We start from the raw sequence: 14,829 nt of genomic DNA, 5'->3' as shown, positions 1-14,829 counted from the left end.
GGGCTGGTGGAAATGCAGTGCAGTCCCTGAGCATCGCCTGCTCCCACCAGCAGCTCTCCTGGCATTGCAGACACACACCAAGATTGGTCAAGGAGCACTTGGAAAGGTTGAACGGCACCAGGACACAGCTACAAGGAGGGTGCAGGCTCTAACTCAGCCTCTGTGCTGTCTCCAGGCTTTGAGGGGGCATGGCCCATCTCACAGCATGGTCTGGGGAGTCACTGGCAGAGCACTCCAGGCCAAGGCAGCAGAGGCAGGTCACCATCATCACCATCACCATCTCACCAAGCTCCTGGTGCACACCGTCCCACGGCGCTGAAGCACCACCCCACACAGGGCATGATCATGCAGACACTGCCCAGACTGCTTGGGATTATTGCCACCATGGCCAGAACAGCCCAGCACGACCTTCCAGTGGCCCACATCTGCAGGCAGGATGTTCCTGCACCCCACAGCTCCCCTGGGCACCTCTCCCAGAGTATGTGGAGGTCTGAGGGGATGGATGGCATGGCATGTCCTGGAGCCTCTGCTGCCTGCCCTGTCCACACAGGGTGCCGAGGCAGCTGCCATCCCCAAAACCTCAGTGACTTTCTTGTGTTTTGCCAGCTCTCACAATGTTGGTCTGGTCTTTGCTTCCAGCCCACACACCAGGTTCAGCTATGTGGTGCCATCATTAGACTGAAACTGTCAGCCCAGCCCTCACCCCATTTTCAGGGGCAGACAAAAGCAACAATAATTCAGCTCAGGGTACTTTGCCCTTCTGCAGAGCCTTTCATCTGGGGTGCTGAAAACGCTGCACAAACATTGGAGCAGCCTACACAAATTGGTACCTTGGCATGTGTGGTCTGAGCTAGAGGCAGCCTTCCCTTTCAAAGTCACATAAAACACATTTGGCAGCTTTAAAAAAATTATTTTAAAAGCTCACTGGATAAAAAAAGATGATTTTGTATTTACATGACTGGAAAGTTGCTGTAAAAACCTTAGAATCTGCCAAGCACATGAGGTAATCGCAGTTTTGGAAATGACTCTGACCTTAACCTTTAAACAGTGGCTGGCGGGCAGAGCACCTTTTCATGGTGCGCCCACATAAACACTGGCACTGCAAACCAACACCAGACACAGCCTTTCCACCTCTTCCTACAGGCAGGAGAGGTCTAAAGTTCAACTGAACAATCTTCCGGGTGCCTGCTCTACCTGGGAGACCTCTGGAGAAGATGCAGCACTTGGAAAGACAAGGGTCTGCTCCTGGTGCCAGCAGAGCTCTCCGAGCCTCTCCCATCCCTGTAACAAAATACAGGATGCCCTTTAGCTAGAAAAAACATTAAGGAATTGAGTCATCCTTGGAAAAAAAAATATGAGGCATTTAAAGGAAAAATGGGTCATAAATTCAGGCAAATTCTGTGAGTCCTGTGAGCCAGAAGTTAATTGAAGGGGTTTGGAAAACCTCAAAGTCCCTAAGCTTCTCTTAATCCTGCTAGAGACAAGTCATGACTAAGAGAGGGCTGCTGTGTGCCTGGGGACCTGGGGACATGGTGACGAGCCTGGCGCAGGAGCAGAGCTGCTTCCTCAGGGCTGCTGTTCTCCTTTGCCTGGGGAAATGGAGAGGACAGAACATCCCTGAGCTCTGCCGTGGCAGAGGCAAGAGGGGGACTGTGCCAGCGGCTGGGAGTGTCCTTCCTCCTGCTGTGCACTTCACACCTGAAAGGCCACTCCTGAACCTACTCCGCCTGGCTCCAGTGTGACGTGCCCTGAAAATGATGCCTGAAGCGAAGCCCAAAAATGATCCTGACAGGCAAAGAGGGGACACTGACTGGCCTCTAGTTCCCTAAGCCTTCCTTTTTTCCCTTTTTGAAAACAGGGGTTATGCTTTCCATTTTCCAGTCAGTGGGAACTTGTCCAGACTGCCATGACTTCTCAAATATGATGGATAGTGGCTGAGACACTTCATCCACCAGTGCCCTCAGGCCCTGTGGATGGATTTCATCAGGTCCCATGGACTTGTGCACCTTCAGGCTCTTTAGATGGTTTTAAAGGTTTAAAACCATGCCATCTTCTCCTACTGTGGGCGGTTCTTTTTTCTCCCAGTCCCTGCCTTTGTCTGTGGCTCGGGTGCTGTGGTTGGAGCACACACTAGTGAAGACCAAAGCAAAGAAGCCATTGAGTATCTCAGCCTCCTGCATGTCCCAGGTAACCAGCTCCCCCATTTCCTCACAGACAGGGCCCACATTTTCCCCAGTCTTCCTTTTATCACCAATGTACCAAGAGAAGATTTTCCTGTTGCTTTAATTCTATCAGCAGAACTCACACACCCCCCAAACTGCAGCCACAGACCTCCAGCAGGCTGAAGCAGAGCTGATGAATATGGAATCACTGAAAATGTAATTTTCCAAGAGCTCCTCTCAGGAGAATGAAACAACACAACAGTCTCCACTTTCGTCATTGCCAAGAGATCTCCTGAGACCTTGGCTTGCACATAAAGGCCATCAGACCGACTCTGAGCCCTGCCTCATTAAATCTGCCACCTGCACCCATCTCCTGGGTGTCAGTGTGACCCAGAAATACCGCCAGGTACCACACCCTGCCCCTTCCGACATCGCCTCCCACTGCTGTGTTTGTCACAAGCACAAAACACCACCCAGCAGGGAAACAGCAGCACTTATCCCCCTCACTGCATCTGCATCCCAGTCCTGACCCACAGCTGTGCATCCCACCAGTGCTGGGACAGGGAACCCAAGCCTGGTTTGCAGCACCAATCCAACCTTGCTGTGATGCAGAGGTGTCCAGCTTGCTCCAACTCAACCCTGGGGATGGAGAGCTTTGGAAAGCCCAAAATGCACCCTGCAGATGTTACCTCAGTGGGTGTCCCAGCGACCAGCTCTGTTCTTCTTCCAATCTTGAGCCAACACAAATAATACCAAAGTGATCTCTAGCTAAATGTTCTCCCTGCTTGCAAAAAAATCCATTCTCTGAGGAGCTGGTATTAATTACTTCAATCCAGCTGTGAAATTTGAGACTGAGCTAGAGGAAATGGCTCAAAACCTGTCTGTCCATGGAAAAATCTGATGAACACTGGGACACAAATGCTGGGCACTGGTGTGCTGCTGGATCTGCAGGTCATTAGTACTGGATGGTCAATCCTGAACTGCGAGCCAGCAGTAGCCAGGTCGCTATCTCAGAGATCAGGGTCATTTCAAATACTGTGAGATAGGGAGAGAAATGCTTTTTCTGGAAGAACGTTTACAATTTCCAGCAGAGTCACTGCAGGTGCCTCATTGATTTACAGTGGGGCAGTGCTGTGGTGGGAGCAGGGCTGCTGGCAATAGGCAGTTTGGGGGGAAGGCCACTGCTGGAAGGGTTGTGCCAGAGGGGAGTGGCTGGAGAGCAGGATAACCGTGCTGGCAAGGCCAGTCTGGCTGTAGAAAGCTGGCACAGTGTGCTCTCCACCCACAGCCAGCTCAACTGGAGCCTCAAGGACACCTCTGGGCTCACCTCCACCTCTCTGTGCTTCCCCAAGGCTATTGACAAACCTGGGACACTGGCTCCAATTTCCCAGAGCTCTTCAAAGCTCCTGACTGAAATAAATGATGTTTTCATGGGAACTCCTCTCTCAGTTTCAACTTTGTTCTCACTGAGCTGTGGGATCTATTTCCAGGCAGGCTCCTGGGCTAACCAGAGCAGGAGCTTTCTAAAAACTGTCAGCTCAGGTGTGCTCCAGCTGTAGCACCCAATCCTACCAAAATCCAGCAGAGAGATTTCAACATCCAGAAATCTTTGGCTCCCTGGGGACCACTGCATCCCTTTTTGCCTGCTACTGGACACAGACACATCTACTTTCCACAAGCAGTTCCCCACTGGTGAGTGTCTCTCTGGTTTTCCAGGCATGGGGCAGGGCTGGGGGATCCCTGGATCACAGGGAGAAGAGCCAGAGCTCATGGAGATGCAGTGGAAGCAGAGCAGCTCAGCACTGGGACTGCTCAGCCCATCCTGCTGCTGGCATGCCTGGCATTTACCACACACCATGGGCTTCCTCTGTAAGCCACTCTTAAAATACAGACCAAATTATTGTCAGAATACTAATTGCACAGCCCAGGCTGCTGTTGTCAAAGTGTGTACAGACATTTCTGGGGAAGGTGCATGAATTTAGTACAACTATAAATTACACTACTAATAAACCCTATCCAATTACACACGCCAAAAGGTAGATCACATAAACTTGGCTTAACTTGGCTTGGGAAAGCCCTCTAATTACCTGGCTTCCAATCAATGCTCTGACATGAATACACAGAAATCTGCTACGTGGTCACTGCAAGCGAAAATAACTGGAGCCTGTCAATTAAGAGCTTCTTTTTTAAATTACATTTGTGTTTGTACGAGTCAGACCGCAAAGTGTCAAGTTTTCAGAGGACAGCTGGAGAGCTGTGAAAGGTTTTTAATGGACAAAGTGCTTTTAGCTGTTAACAGTAATTATCTAGCACTTCCAAAACGCTTTTCACCAGAGAGCTCCATGTGCCTTGCAAATGATGTCCCCTGAAAGATAACACAGAGCAGGAAAATGAGCTCTGCAACAGCCATTAAGCTGAGTCACAGAAAGATGCAGTGACTTGGGTATGACCAGACAGAGTTAGGGCTGCAGGAGGGCTCCAGCACAGAGGGCTCCTCATCCAGAGGCCACCAGTGGCCTTTGCTGGATGCTTGTGTGAGATGGAGATAAAGAGCAAAGACAGATTTGTCTTCTGCACTTAATTCTGCTGAATCCTGACGAATTCTGCTCCTGTACCAAGCTCTGAAGTCATTGTGTGACTGTGAATGAGTGGAGAGCCAGTGAACACCGGGGGAGAGCTCTCCCAGCCATACCCCTTCCAGACGTGCTCCCACTGCCCAGCCCCTTCCCACTCTGCCAGGAACATTTCCAGCCTCTCCACCCACAGATCACAAGCCCACTGCCTCAAGGTGGGTTTTGGCATTTGCACCACCATGTCAGAGAGACCGAGGCAGATTTCTCTGACCTCTCTGCATGCTGGAGACCAGAGCAGAGGACATGGACATCCCTCAGAGCAGTCTCTCCCAGCCCTCCCACGCACAACCAGACTGTATCATCATACCTTTGCTTAAGGGGGAGTTTTCCAGCCCGTTTTTCCTCCTCTTCCAACCTCCTGCGAGCTTCCTCCAGCTGGGTGAGAGGGTTGGGGGCTGGGTTGGGTGGCATGGTTGGATCTTGAATGAAGGGGTGAGAAGGCTGGACGACGTTTCGGAGCTGGGCGCTGACCCACGGGTGCACCGTCACCGGCCGCTCGATGGAGAGGGACCGCACCATGTCGTGGGGCAGCTGCTTCTTAGCACCTGAAGAGCTACACACAAACACAAAGGTTTTACATGGAGCACTGAGATGCTCTGCACAGGCACACAGGCATTCCCAGATGGACCTGCTACTGGACACAGGCACCACTGGGAAGCTCCTTTCAAGGGAGAGGGGCGCAACATCAAAATCTAAAGAAGATTTTGAGCAAGTCCTGAGACATCAGGGTGAGTAGCCCAACCCTACAACAAACCCCACAGATAAGTGTGAGGGTTTCCATCAACCCCATACATCAAAATAAACTCAGGAAAATGCAGCTCGATCTTTTGTGGCATTCTCCCACAGGATGCCCTCCCCTGCCTACCACGTGCCACGTTATCCACCTAGGAACCACAGCAGCAATTTCTAAGATTCCCCAGGGGCTGCAACCTCCTGCCATGGCCACGACCTATCCTTCAGAAACAACAGCCCTCATAGCCCCCGAGTAATCCTCAGTCTTCTAAAGGTCTAAACCCTTGTGTGGTGGATTCTTGCCTTCCCAAGATGTCTGGGAGGAAGGCAGCCTGCTGACACATCTCCCTCGTGCAGGGGATGTAATACAAGAGCGTGGTTGTCCCTCACTCTGCCAGCCCTTACCCATGGTTTGTTTTCTTATGCCTGCTGATCTCCTTCTCTCCTTCTATGATCCACTGAAGGATCTTCTGGTTTTTCTCCACGTCTTCAGGAGATCCTGGCATCTCATAGTTGGCACCATCACTTTTCCCTGAATCGGTCTTCTTAACATTCCTTTTTGAGGGCAGACTTCCTTTCCCACTGCAAGAACAAAGCTTGGGACATTAGTGCTTTGCTTATGCCAACCACCAGAGGGGCAGAGACACATCTACCTCCTGACATTTTCCACAGCTCCCTGCTCTACCAAAGCTCAAACCACCTGTGCCACAGTTCAGGCTAAGAGTAAGACCACCTAGACCTGGGCACAGCAGCTTCTCTACCCAACAACCTGTGGGGAGAGGGAGGCTCTCCTCTGCCCAAATGAGCCACAGCAAGATCTTCTGCCATGGGAAGGGTTGTGTTAAATCCTCAGCTCTCTGCTCAGAGTGGGAAGTTATCCATTGTCTGTCTCTCCATGCCTGAGCACTGCTTGAAACCCAGGTCCTTCCTATCACCCTCAGACTCAATGATACCCCAAACTCTGACTTGCCATACCCAGAGTTTGCTTCTTACTCTCAAGTGAATGAGGCCTCACCTCACGGTGGAAGATCACATCCTAGCAGGGTGGGCTGCCTCACAGGGGGAAGCCCAGCCACCACAACCACCACAGCCAGAGGGATGCCAGGCAGTAGCCAACACTGGCTCTGCCTGTGGCTGCAGCAAAGGTCCTGCAGGAACGCCATGGTGCACATGGCCACGTGCCCAGCCAAGCAGCCCCGTGCTCAGCAGGCCATGCAGAATTCCCCCATGCTGGCCTGTCATTCCATGAGACTCCCACTAATCATCCACCTGCTTTACTGCACAGGACCTCGCTCCTGCATGTTCACTAACACACACAGGAAAACCAACCTGAACACAAGAGAGGAGCAGCAACCCCTTGGAAAAATCCTGGAGAGGAATTGCTGCAGATCTACAAAGGTAGGGCAAGCTGACAACTTCTCTGCTTCTCCCAACAGGAAAACTACTGGGTATCAAATGCAACTCTGCAGCATCATGTTCAGTGCAAACAAAATAATGCTGTTTTCTGCAGGATGTCATTGACCCACAGACACAGTCATGGGGGGCTGGGGGAACAGCACCCCAGCTGGGTTCAACAAAGAGTCAGAGAAGCCACCACAAGAGACTGCGGGCTGCCAAACAAGACCATTTGGATGCAAACCCTTGTCTTGTGAAACTTCTAATTCAGGGACTGCCAGGAACTGGGAGTTTGTACCAAACGAAGGACAGCTCTGAGTGTGTCCTTTAAAAATCCCATTAAATATATGCTGTAGCTGCTGCTGGAAGGAAGTCTTGTGTGTAGATGGGGCTTTGGGTTGGCCCAGCATGGCCATCCTCATCTCAGTAGAACCAACAACCGCTTCCCCATACAAACATGATGGATTTAAGTGCCTCTCCCTCCTGAAGAGCAGCTTGCTTCGGCTGCCCCTGCTCTCTGCTTTCCTCCTGACACCCTGGGAAGCTGATTCTGACTGCTGCAGACCCAGACAACCTGCCTTCACTAACTGTCCCACCCTTGGTACACTGCAAAGAAACATCCCAAAGCCTCAGCCCTGGGGAGCCAGACACACTCAGGGTGAGCACAGCTTTCCCCTGTGGCTGCCTCCTCCCCATCCCTCACCGTGGTCAGCCCCGAGCTGCACTCCCACCTTTGCAGTCACCCAGTAACAGGACCAGCAAAACCTGCCACAGAAATGGAGCTCCCCCTCTCCCTGCAACATGGAAGGGATGGAGGAATTCAAATGGCCAAGGAAAGATGGACAACAGCCTGTAATGCAGCCGAATGGCTTTTCTGGGCAGAGACTGCCCTACCCTGGAGAACATCCCCTTGGGACTGGCTGAAAAGGCAGCACTGCAGTGTCCATTGCTTTGTAAGGAAGAGGAAGGAGTCCTTCTGGTGAATGGGTTCAGCCTTGCAACAAGTTAAGGTGAGGGATTTTGGTCCTCTCATAAACACCTTAAGAGCCCTGTTTCTATTACCCAGACACTGAGACACAGCCCCAACATCCAACTCCTGGTGCATGGAGAAGTAGACCAGAACTTGCAATTTCTAAGCATCTCCAGTGCTTTAAGGAGCAGAAAATCTATTTTAAAACCAAGGCCAATAAAAATCCTGGTTAGAGGGTGTCTATCAGCACCAGATCACAGAGATAAAAAGGACTCTATTAAGGTTATCAGGGCATATCCATTCTGAAGGGAAAGAGCCCTCAAACGATGTCCCAGCATAAACTCTCACAAGAAAATGCTCAACTGCTGTTTCCCTGACATGCTACAGCCTGTTTATGGAAAGAGCTTCCCAGAGGAGCCATGGCTTTGGGAATCCCATTGGGTGTTCCTTGACTCACCTGTAGCCTAAAGAGTCCATGGGGACAGGGGCCATGCCCAAGTTTTCACTGTAGTTTCGTGACTTTGTTGCATAGTTATGTGAATCTACATTCCAAGCAAAGCTGTTCTGCACTCGCTGCGTGGCCTCAGCCTCGATCTGCTCTTTTGGTTTCATCATGCTGTGGTGATGGATGTGGTGGTAGACATGTTTATGGTGATATAAGTTAGCTGCATCCAGTTTCATTCCTGATTTTGTTGCGTGCTTGCCATGCCCTGGAGGAATTGTTCCTAGTGTCCCTGGCAGCTTTCCTAGGTGGCCGCTTTCCGGGGACCGTGGCTTAGGAGAGTGACGGCCAGGTCCTGGAGATTGGCAGCCCGGAGTTTTCATCACACGCTGCACGTGCTCATCCAGGATGCTTTCAGGGTTTTCTTCATGGGCATCTCTCATCTGCATCCCAGCACAGCCCATCTCAGCATAACGAGGAGCAAAGTGATGGAAGGCTTGGGCGGAAGGCATCTTGTGGCTCATGACCGAGGGACCAGAAGGGATATCTGCATCCTCACCTTCTTCTTCCTGCAAGAAACACAGAGACAATCAAGAGAATGACAGTGGAGTGATAAAAGGGGTCCCTAGTCCCACCTTCTGCTTGCAGCAGGACTGGTGTAGTCTTTAGACCAACCCTTAGCTCAGTCCTGGTTTAGTCCAGTCAGATCTTGAAAACGTTTAAGATGATGGAGATCCACCACCCCTTGGGAGACCTGTCCCAGACTGACAGGAAATTCCTAATGCTCAAGCCAAGCCTGTACAGCCCGGGTGCCACCGAGCAGAGCAGGTCAGGTCTCTGTATCTGCTTCCTGAGCCACCATTAGCAATGTTCTCCACACGGCACCCAAGGAGCTCTGCCAGGCAGCCCACACATCACAACCAGGCTTACAAACAGAGCTGACAAGCCTAACAACTCAACTGGAGGAGGCACAGCTTTACTCCAAGTCCCTTGAAGGTGGTTCTGCAACAACCAGCAGCAGAAACATAACTTACCATAGTGTACCTTCAGCTTCCTACATGCCTTTGGGTAAGGCACTGCTTCAAAGCCCATCAGATAAAGCCCAGAGCTACAGGATATGCAGCAAATCAGTTCTGAGTCAGGTGAGACCAGGGGGGCTTTCTCACCCAAATGACTATTTCACAAGGCAAAGCCAAGAGGAGGCTTGTAACAGGAGGAAGCAAGTGAAGGTCGACAGCTGCATGAATGGTTTTGGAAATCAAACATTGATTTCTCCCGGGCATGCTAAGGCTGGAGTGAAAACACTTCGTGCAGATAAAGAAATGGGTTGGAACTAACTGCTTGTTCTTGCAGTTCACACTGGTCTAGGACATGCTGTTAGTGACTCTTAAGTTCTTGCCAGGAAGAATTAAACTCCTCCATGCTGACAGCCACATTTTGATGCTGACGAACTACTTTACGCTCCAACATAAACTCAGGTATTTATGAAGTTTCTTTATTGGAAGTCAGGATTCCTATTTGTTTTAATTACATAAGCAGGATTCCAGTGAGTCCTTTAATCCTGCTCTTTTCCTCCTTTGGCACAGTAAAGAAACCAGTTGCAGCACAGGGTATCTCTGCCCTGCCAGATAAATGCATCTGCTGGAAAACACTGACTCCCATCAGCTTTGCCTGTCAGATGCCATCATCCATCACTTGCTAACCAGCTTCAAAGTCTCAGTTGCCAACCACACAGCAAGAAAGTAAATAATAGACTTCCTCCCAGTATCACACCTGGGGGTTCAGGCCTGAAGCAGGGACAATGCCAGGCTTTCAAAGTGCCAAAGGTGTGAGCACTGTAAGCCTGGGGGTGTGACATGATGCTGATGTGTGGAGGGGACACAGCCCTTTCCAACAGATCCCTCTGAAGAGCTTCAGAGGCACCTTACATCTGTAGCCACGTGCCACAACGGGCCAGCCACCAGCCCTGGGCACCAAGCTCAGGGACAAGGCATGGTGAGGGATGTGCTGACTACATCCTTGCCACTGAGGGGAGCATTTATTAGCAGCTTGTGATAGCCAATGACACCCTCAGCACTTGGGAGGCTTTGGGAGCTGGTACCTGTGAGATCCAAACACCAACCGATGTGCAGGGCAGGATCTGACCCTGGCACAGATCCCTGAGGAATGGCAGCATGTCCTTTCTGCTCAGTCCAGAACTCTGGTAGTGCTGTCACACCTGAGCAGGGTGGCATGAGAGTGAGAACCTAGTCTGGTCCACTCAAATGGATGCCTGGGATTTGGGAAATCCTGTGGCTGCCTAGAACTCCATTTTGCAGCTAATGTGGACTTTTGCCTCAAGACTGAGATCTGGATGGGCTAAGGGGAGCAGAGGCTCTCTCAGTTCACGTTGGCTCAGCTCATCTGTGTCACTGAGCAGATCTGGACCCCACGCAGGAGCAGTTGCTCCTGGGGTGGGTCTATGGGGACCTGCCTTACCGCCCCCAGCACTGGCCGCAGCCACACATCAAGTAGTAACACCTCAACAGTGAGACAACAGCAGTGAATTGGGGTGCTTATCCCAAGCTGTTGTCTTTCCTTGAGCATGGCAAAGGTTTGAGTCAGGGCTGCAGGAACCAGTTCTGCTGAATCTTTTCACTGTGCTCAGTCTGCAGTGAAAAAAACAACAGAACAAACAACAGGTGGGCTCTGGAGCTGTGTTTTGGGACATTGCTGTGATGAGCTGGGCAAGGCCTGGAAATGAGCCTGGTGGAGATCTGGGCGTAGCTTGACAGTGATCTGGGTAAGACCTGGCACTGGCCAAAGCTTGGCAGTGAGCTGGGCAAGGACTGGCAAGAAGCTGGGAAGAGTTTGGCTGGGAGCTGGGCACAGCCTGGGCAGTGACACCGGCACAGCCTGGCACTGATCTGGGCAGGCAGGTGACACTCTAGGCGGGCAGGTGACACTCTGGGCAGGCAGGGAGCCCCGCTGCCATCACCACTAGATGGTGCTTTGTTGACATAATATTGTCAGAAAGCTCTTCCACCGGCTCCCACAGGCAGCAGCAGCAGCTACAGATGCAGCTCCAACTTTGCTGACTGCTGAGCTATTTTTACTCCTCAGCAAGGCTGGGGGTGCCCTTCCCTTTGAATTAGGAGCTGAGAGCTGCACTGATGAGCCACAGGCAGGCGATACCTTGCTGGAAATCTCCTCCTTGGCCTCCCCCCAGTCCCACCTATGAGGCTGCTGCTGGTTGGGAAGGGAAAAGAGCTCTGCTAAGCACGAGAGCCTCTTCGATCATCATGCAAATGATTTCCCTCTCTAGTCAGGCAATGTTTCATATTCAAATACTGAGAATCTCAGTGGTGGCTTTGCTTCTCCCTGGCTTATTTTCCATTTGTTCAGTTCAGAGCGATCTGTATGATCCAATACTGATCTCTGTGACAGCAGATTCCATGCGTGGACACAAGGCTGAAGTGTCTCAAAAACTAATATGGGAACATCCACATCCTCTAATCCTCTGCCACGTTTCTCAGAATAATTAATGAATTCAGCATTTGCTTTTTTGTAAAGCAGAAACCTGACAGTCTTTTCAGTAAAAGGCATTTGGCTTCAAATCAGATGCCTCCTCTCGATGTTGCTGCATGATGTGGCTTTGAAAGGGAACATGCAGGCTGCTTGTTCGGGGGGAGAAAAATTCTTTTCCCCTGGCTTTTTCAAAATATTTCCAGCTTCTCTGTTAGGCTGGTAACTGCCCAGTGTGTCTAATGCTCCTGGTTTTCCCTGTGCTGCTGAGCAGTGAGCCATGCAGACCTGGGAAGAGGTTACCCTGCAGTCCTGGTGTTCAGGTCACAGAAAAAAAGCCTTGTGATCTATCAGGATTCCAGTTCTCCCTCTTGCTGATACCAGCAGCTCCTGCACCTTAAGTGCTGACCTAAAAAAGCTACAATTGCTTACTCTGAGTTTTTCCTGAATGGCTAATGCCAGATGCCAGCTAGTCAATGAAATACATTCTGGAGACAGCAAAGAGGTTTAATATATAGCATTAGTGGGAGTCCTGGGCTTAAAAATAGATTAAGTCACACAAAAATGTGTTTAAACAGACTTAAATATATTCTCTGGCACATAGGCATTTGCTGATTTTATGGTATTGCTACTGGCAGCTTCTTCCAAGGAGGCAGAGGGCTGGAATAATGTAATTTAGTACAGGTGGGGGCTGCAATGGAGCCATGGGAGGAGGAGGAGGAAGAAAAGTGTTCTAGGACTGTGTTAGCAGAAAATGCTGCTGATTACACTGCCTTGAAAGCAACAGTCACTAGACAGGAGAACAGTGCAATTCCAGAAGAACAGGAATCTAATCCCAAAATAGCACCTGGCTGGCCTTTTCTGGCTGCATGCAGAGGTGCAGGGAGTTTGCTGGAAAACACCTGGAGCTGGATGGGACCTTACAAATCCTTCTGCCTTCCTCTGTTCTCTGCATTTGAAATGCAGATGAGTTTAAAGCCAACACTACAATCTACAGCTTTTTCCTGTTTGAAGAGCTACTTGAGGAGCATTTTAAAATACTCCAACAGGGTTGAAGGTTCTTCCCTGGAGCCCCAGAAGTTCAACCTCCCTGAAAGCACAGAGCCAGCCGAGCCAGGCACCAACTCCTCTGCTATAAGAGAGGGCTGCAGGTTACAGAGCCCAAAGCCTTCACCTCAGGGCCACGGCAGCTAGTAACTGCAGAACCCCAAAACTTTGGCACATGGGACTGTAGCTACACTGAACTGGTGATGTTCAGTAACACCATGGTGTCCTCTGGGATCTCTCTATCCCCACCACAAGATGTGCAGGTACCCATGAGATGCAGTGTCTCCGAAGAAAAGCTGTGGTGGGAACACTGCTGAACAGGGGTCTCACACAGGTAATACCAGATGAACAGCACCTCACTCTCTCCCTCTTGGAGCTTGTTGTGGAGCTGAAGGCCTTGCTCATCTCCCACAGTTCATCTAACAAATCCTCAGGCTCTGGGGCCCCAGCAGTACCAGGGCTCACAGCACTCAGTGTCACTGGTCAGGTATCCCGGTGGAGTCAGTGTGTTTATCTGCCCAGGAGAGTTTTTCAATGCCACACCTGACCACCTCCAAAATCTCTAGAGTGTTCTAGGCACTGATGGGCAAAACCCTTTTGGTTGTGGTGGAAATGGTCTGATAGCAGACACAAACACGCCCAAGCATAACATCCCCTGTCATCTGGTTACCATTTGTGGGGGAAACAGAGATCCCACAAAACCTCCTATTGGAATGTGAACCCCTCTTACACAGTCCCCAGGGATTGCTCACAAACTCAGGAGTTCCAGGGTACCAAAGAAGGTGAAGGAGAGCATCCACAGCCCCTGAGTGATGGCTGATATCTTACACAGCGAGGGAGCACTAGAACTCAGCATGGATGGGGGAACAGCATTGTGGAAGCTGCAGGGACTACAGGAGCCTCCAGGAGCCCTGTGCCAGTGATGACTACGGCAGTAGAGCAGAGAACTGGCCACCTCAGTTGCTTCCACAGCAGCTGGAAGCTCCCTGTGGGACAGGGTAAGCAGTACCAGGCTGGCAGGGGAGACAAGAAGGTCACTGACCGCTCGAACGCGTTTAAGGCGCTCCTCTAACTTCTCCTCTGCTTCACGTTCCTTCTGTACTTCCTCCAAACGGTTGATCAGCTCTGCAGCAAACTTCTCTGGTTCCACATGGATATCCTTTGGCATTCGGTAGGTACGCTGCAGGGAGAACAGAGCATAGCTTAGCAAGGAATGAATGAGAAATCCCACGTTTCTTTGGGAGCCTTTGATAACTGGAAATGCCAGTCGTTCTGGTGGGAGCTGGGGGAGGACAGGCTGGCAGGCGCTCAGGTGCAGCTCAGGACCCGGGGGCTGGAAGCTGAGCTACCACCTCCACTGAGGTGAGTTCCTCAGCTGGCACCAGCTCTACACAGCGCCCCATCTAAAGGAAAGGTTTTCTGGAGCTGCAGTCCAAAAAGCTCTTTCGGCACCAAATTCCACTCAGCGATGTCTTTTCTCCCAAAAGACACAGGGCCAACAGGAATATCCTGGTCTCAAAGTGTGGCAAAAGGATGTACAGACCTTTCAACCTCTCAAACCTCCTGTTTATAGCAGTTATGCTTTCAGTTTGGTAGAAGGGAGGACTCTGGTGCACACTTACTCAGCCTATCCCAGGAGGATCAGTGTGTGTCTCAATCTCTGCAAATCCAGCCCACAGCCCAAGGTCCCAATTCCCACAAAGCATCCTCTCTTGCAGGAGGATCCTACAGGATTGCATCTCAGCTTTTCGGAGCTGTGCAATGATTCCCTGCTTGCTTTATCAATACAGCACTCTTACAAGCACAGAGGTGCCATTTTTCTGCCTGCTCTGGGTGAATAAATGAATATTTATGGCAGTTCAAGGGCATTCTTGATTCCTTATGCTGAGTTACTTCGTCCCGAAATTCCTGGCTTTTGGATAAGAAGTTCATGTAGTGAAGTAT

General features: G+C 50.8%; 1 protein-coding gene across 1 annotated transcript in view; it reads right to left on the bottom strand.

Annotated features, from left to right (window-relative positions):
• The window catches only part of AXIN1 (axin 1), a 71,645-nt gene that overhangs the window by 2,876 nt on the left and 53,940 nt on the right, over nt 1-14,829 (bottom strand). The window contains exons 5-8 of the mRNA XM_066197952.1: nt 13,928-14,065; nt 8,350-8,903; nt 5,933-6,109; nt 5,103-5,348 (exon numbers count right to left, since the gene is read on the bottom strand). Of these exons, the coding sequence (XP_066054049.1) occupies nt 5,103-5,348; nt 5,933-6,109; nt 8,350-8,903; nt 13,928-14,065 (1,115 nt within the window). The remainder of the gene's footprint in view (nt 1-5,102; nt 5,349-5,932; nt 6,110-8,349; nt 8,904-13,927; nt 14,066-14,829) is intronic.

The sequence above is a fragment of the Chamaea fasciata genome, unplaced genomic scaffold (genome assembly GCF_029207755.1).
Source record: "Chamaea fasciata isolate MVZ Bird 193981 ecotype frontalis unplaced genomic scaffold, bChaFas1.0.hap1 SCAF_16, whole genome shotgun sequence".
Lineage (NCBI taxonomy): Eukaryota > Metazoa > Chordata > Aves > Passeriformes > Sylviidae > Chamaea > Chamaea fasciata.
Note: the sequence above shows the minus strand (reverse complement) of the source record. Positions and strands in the feature narration are given on the sequence as shown.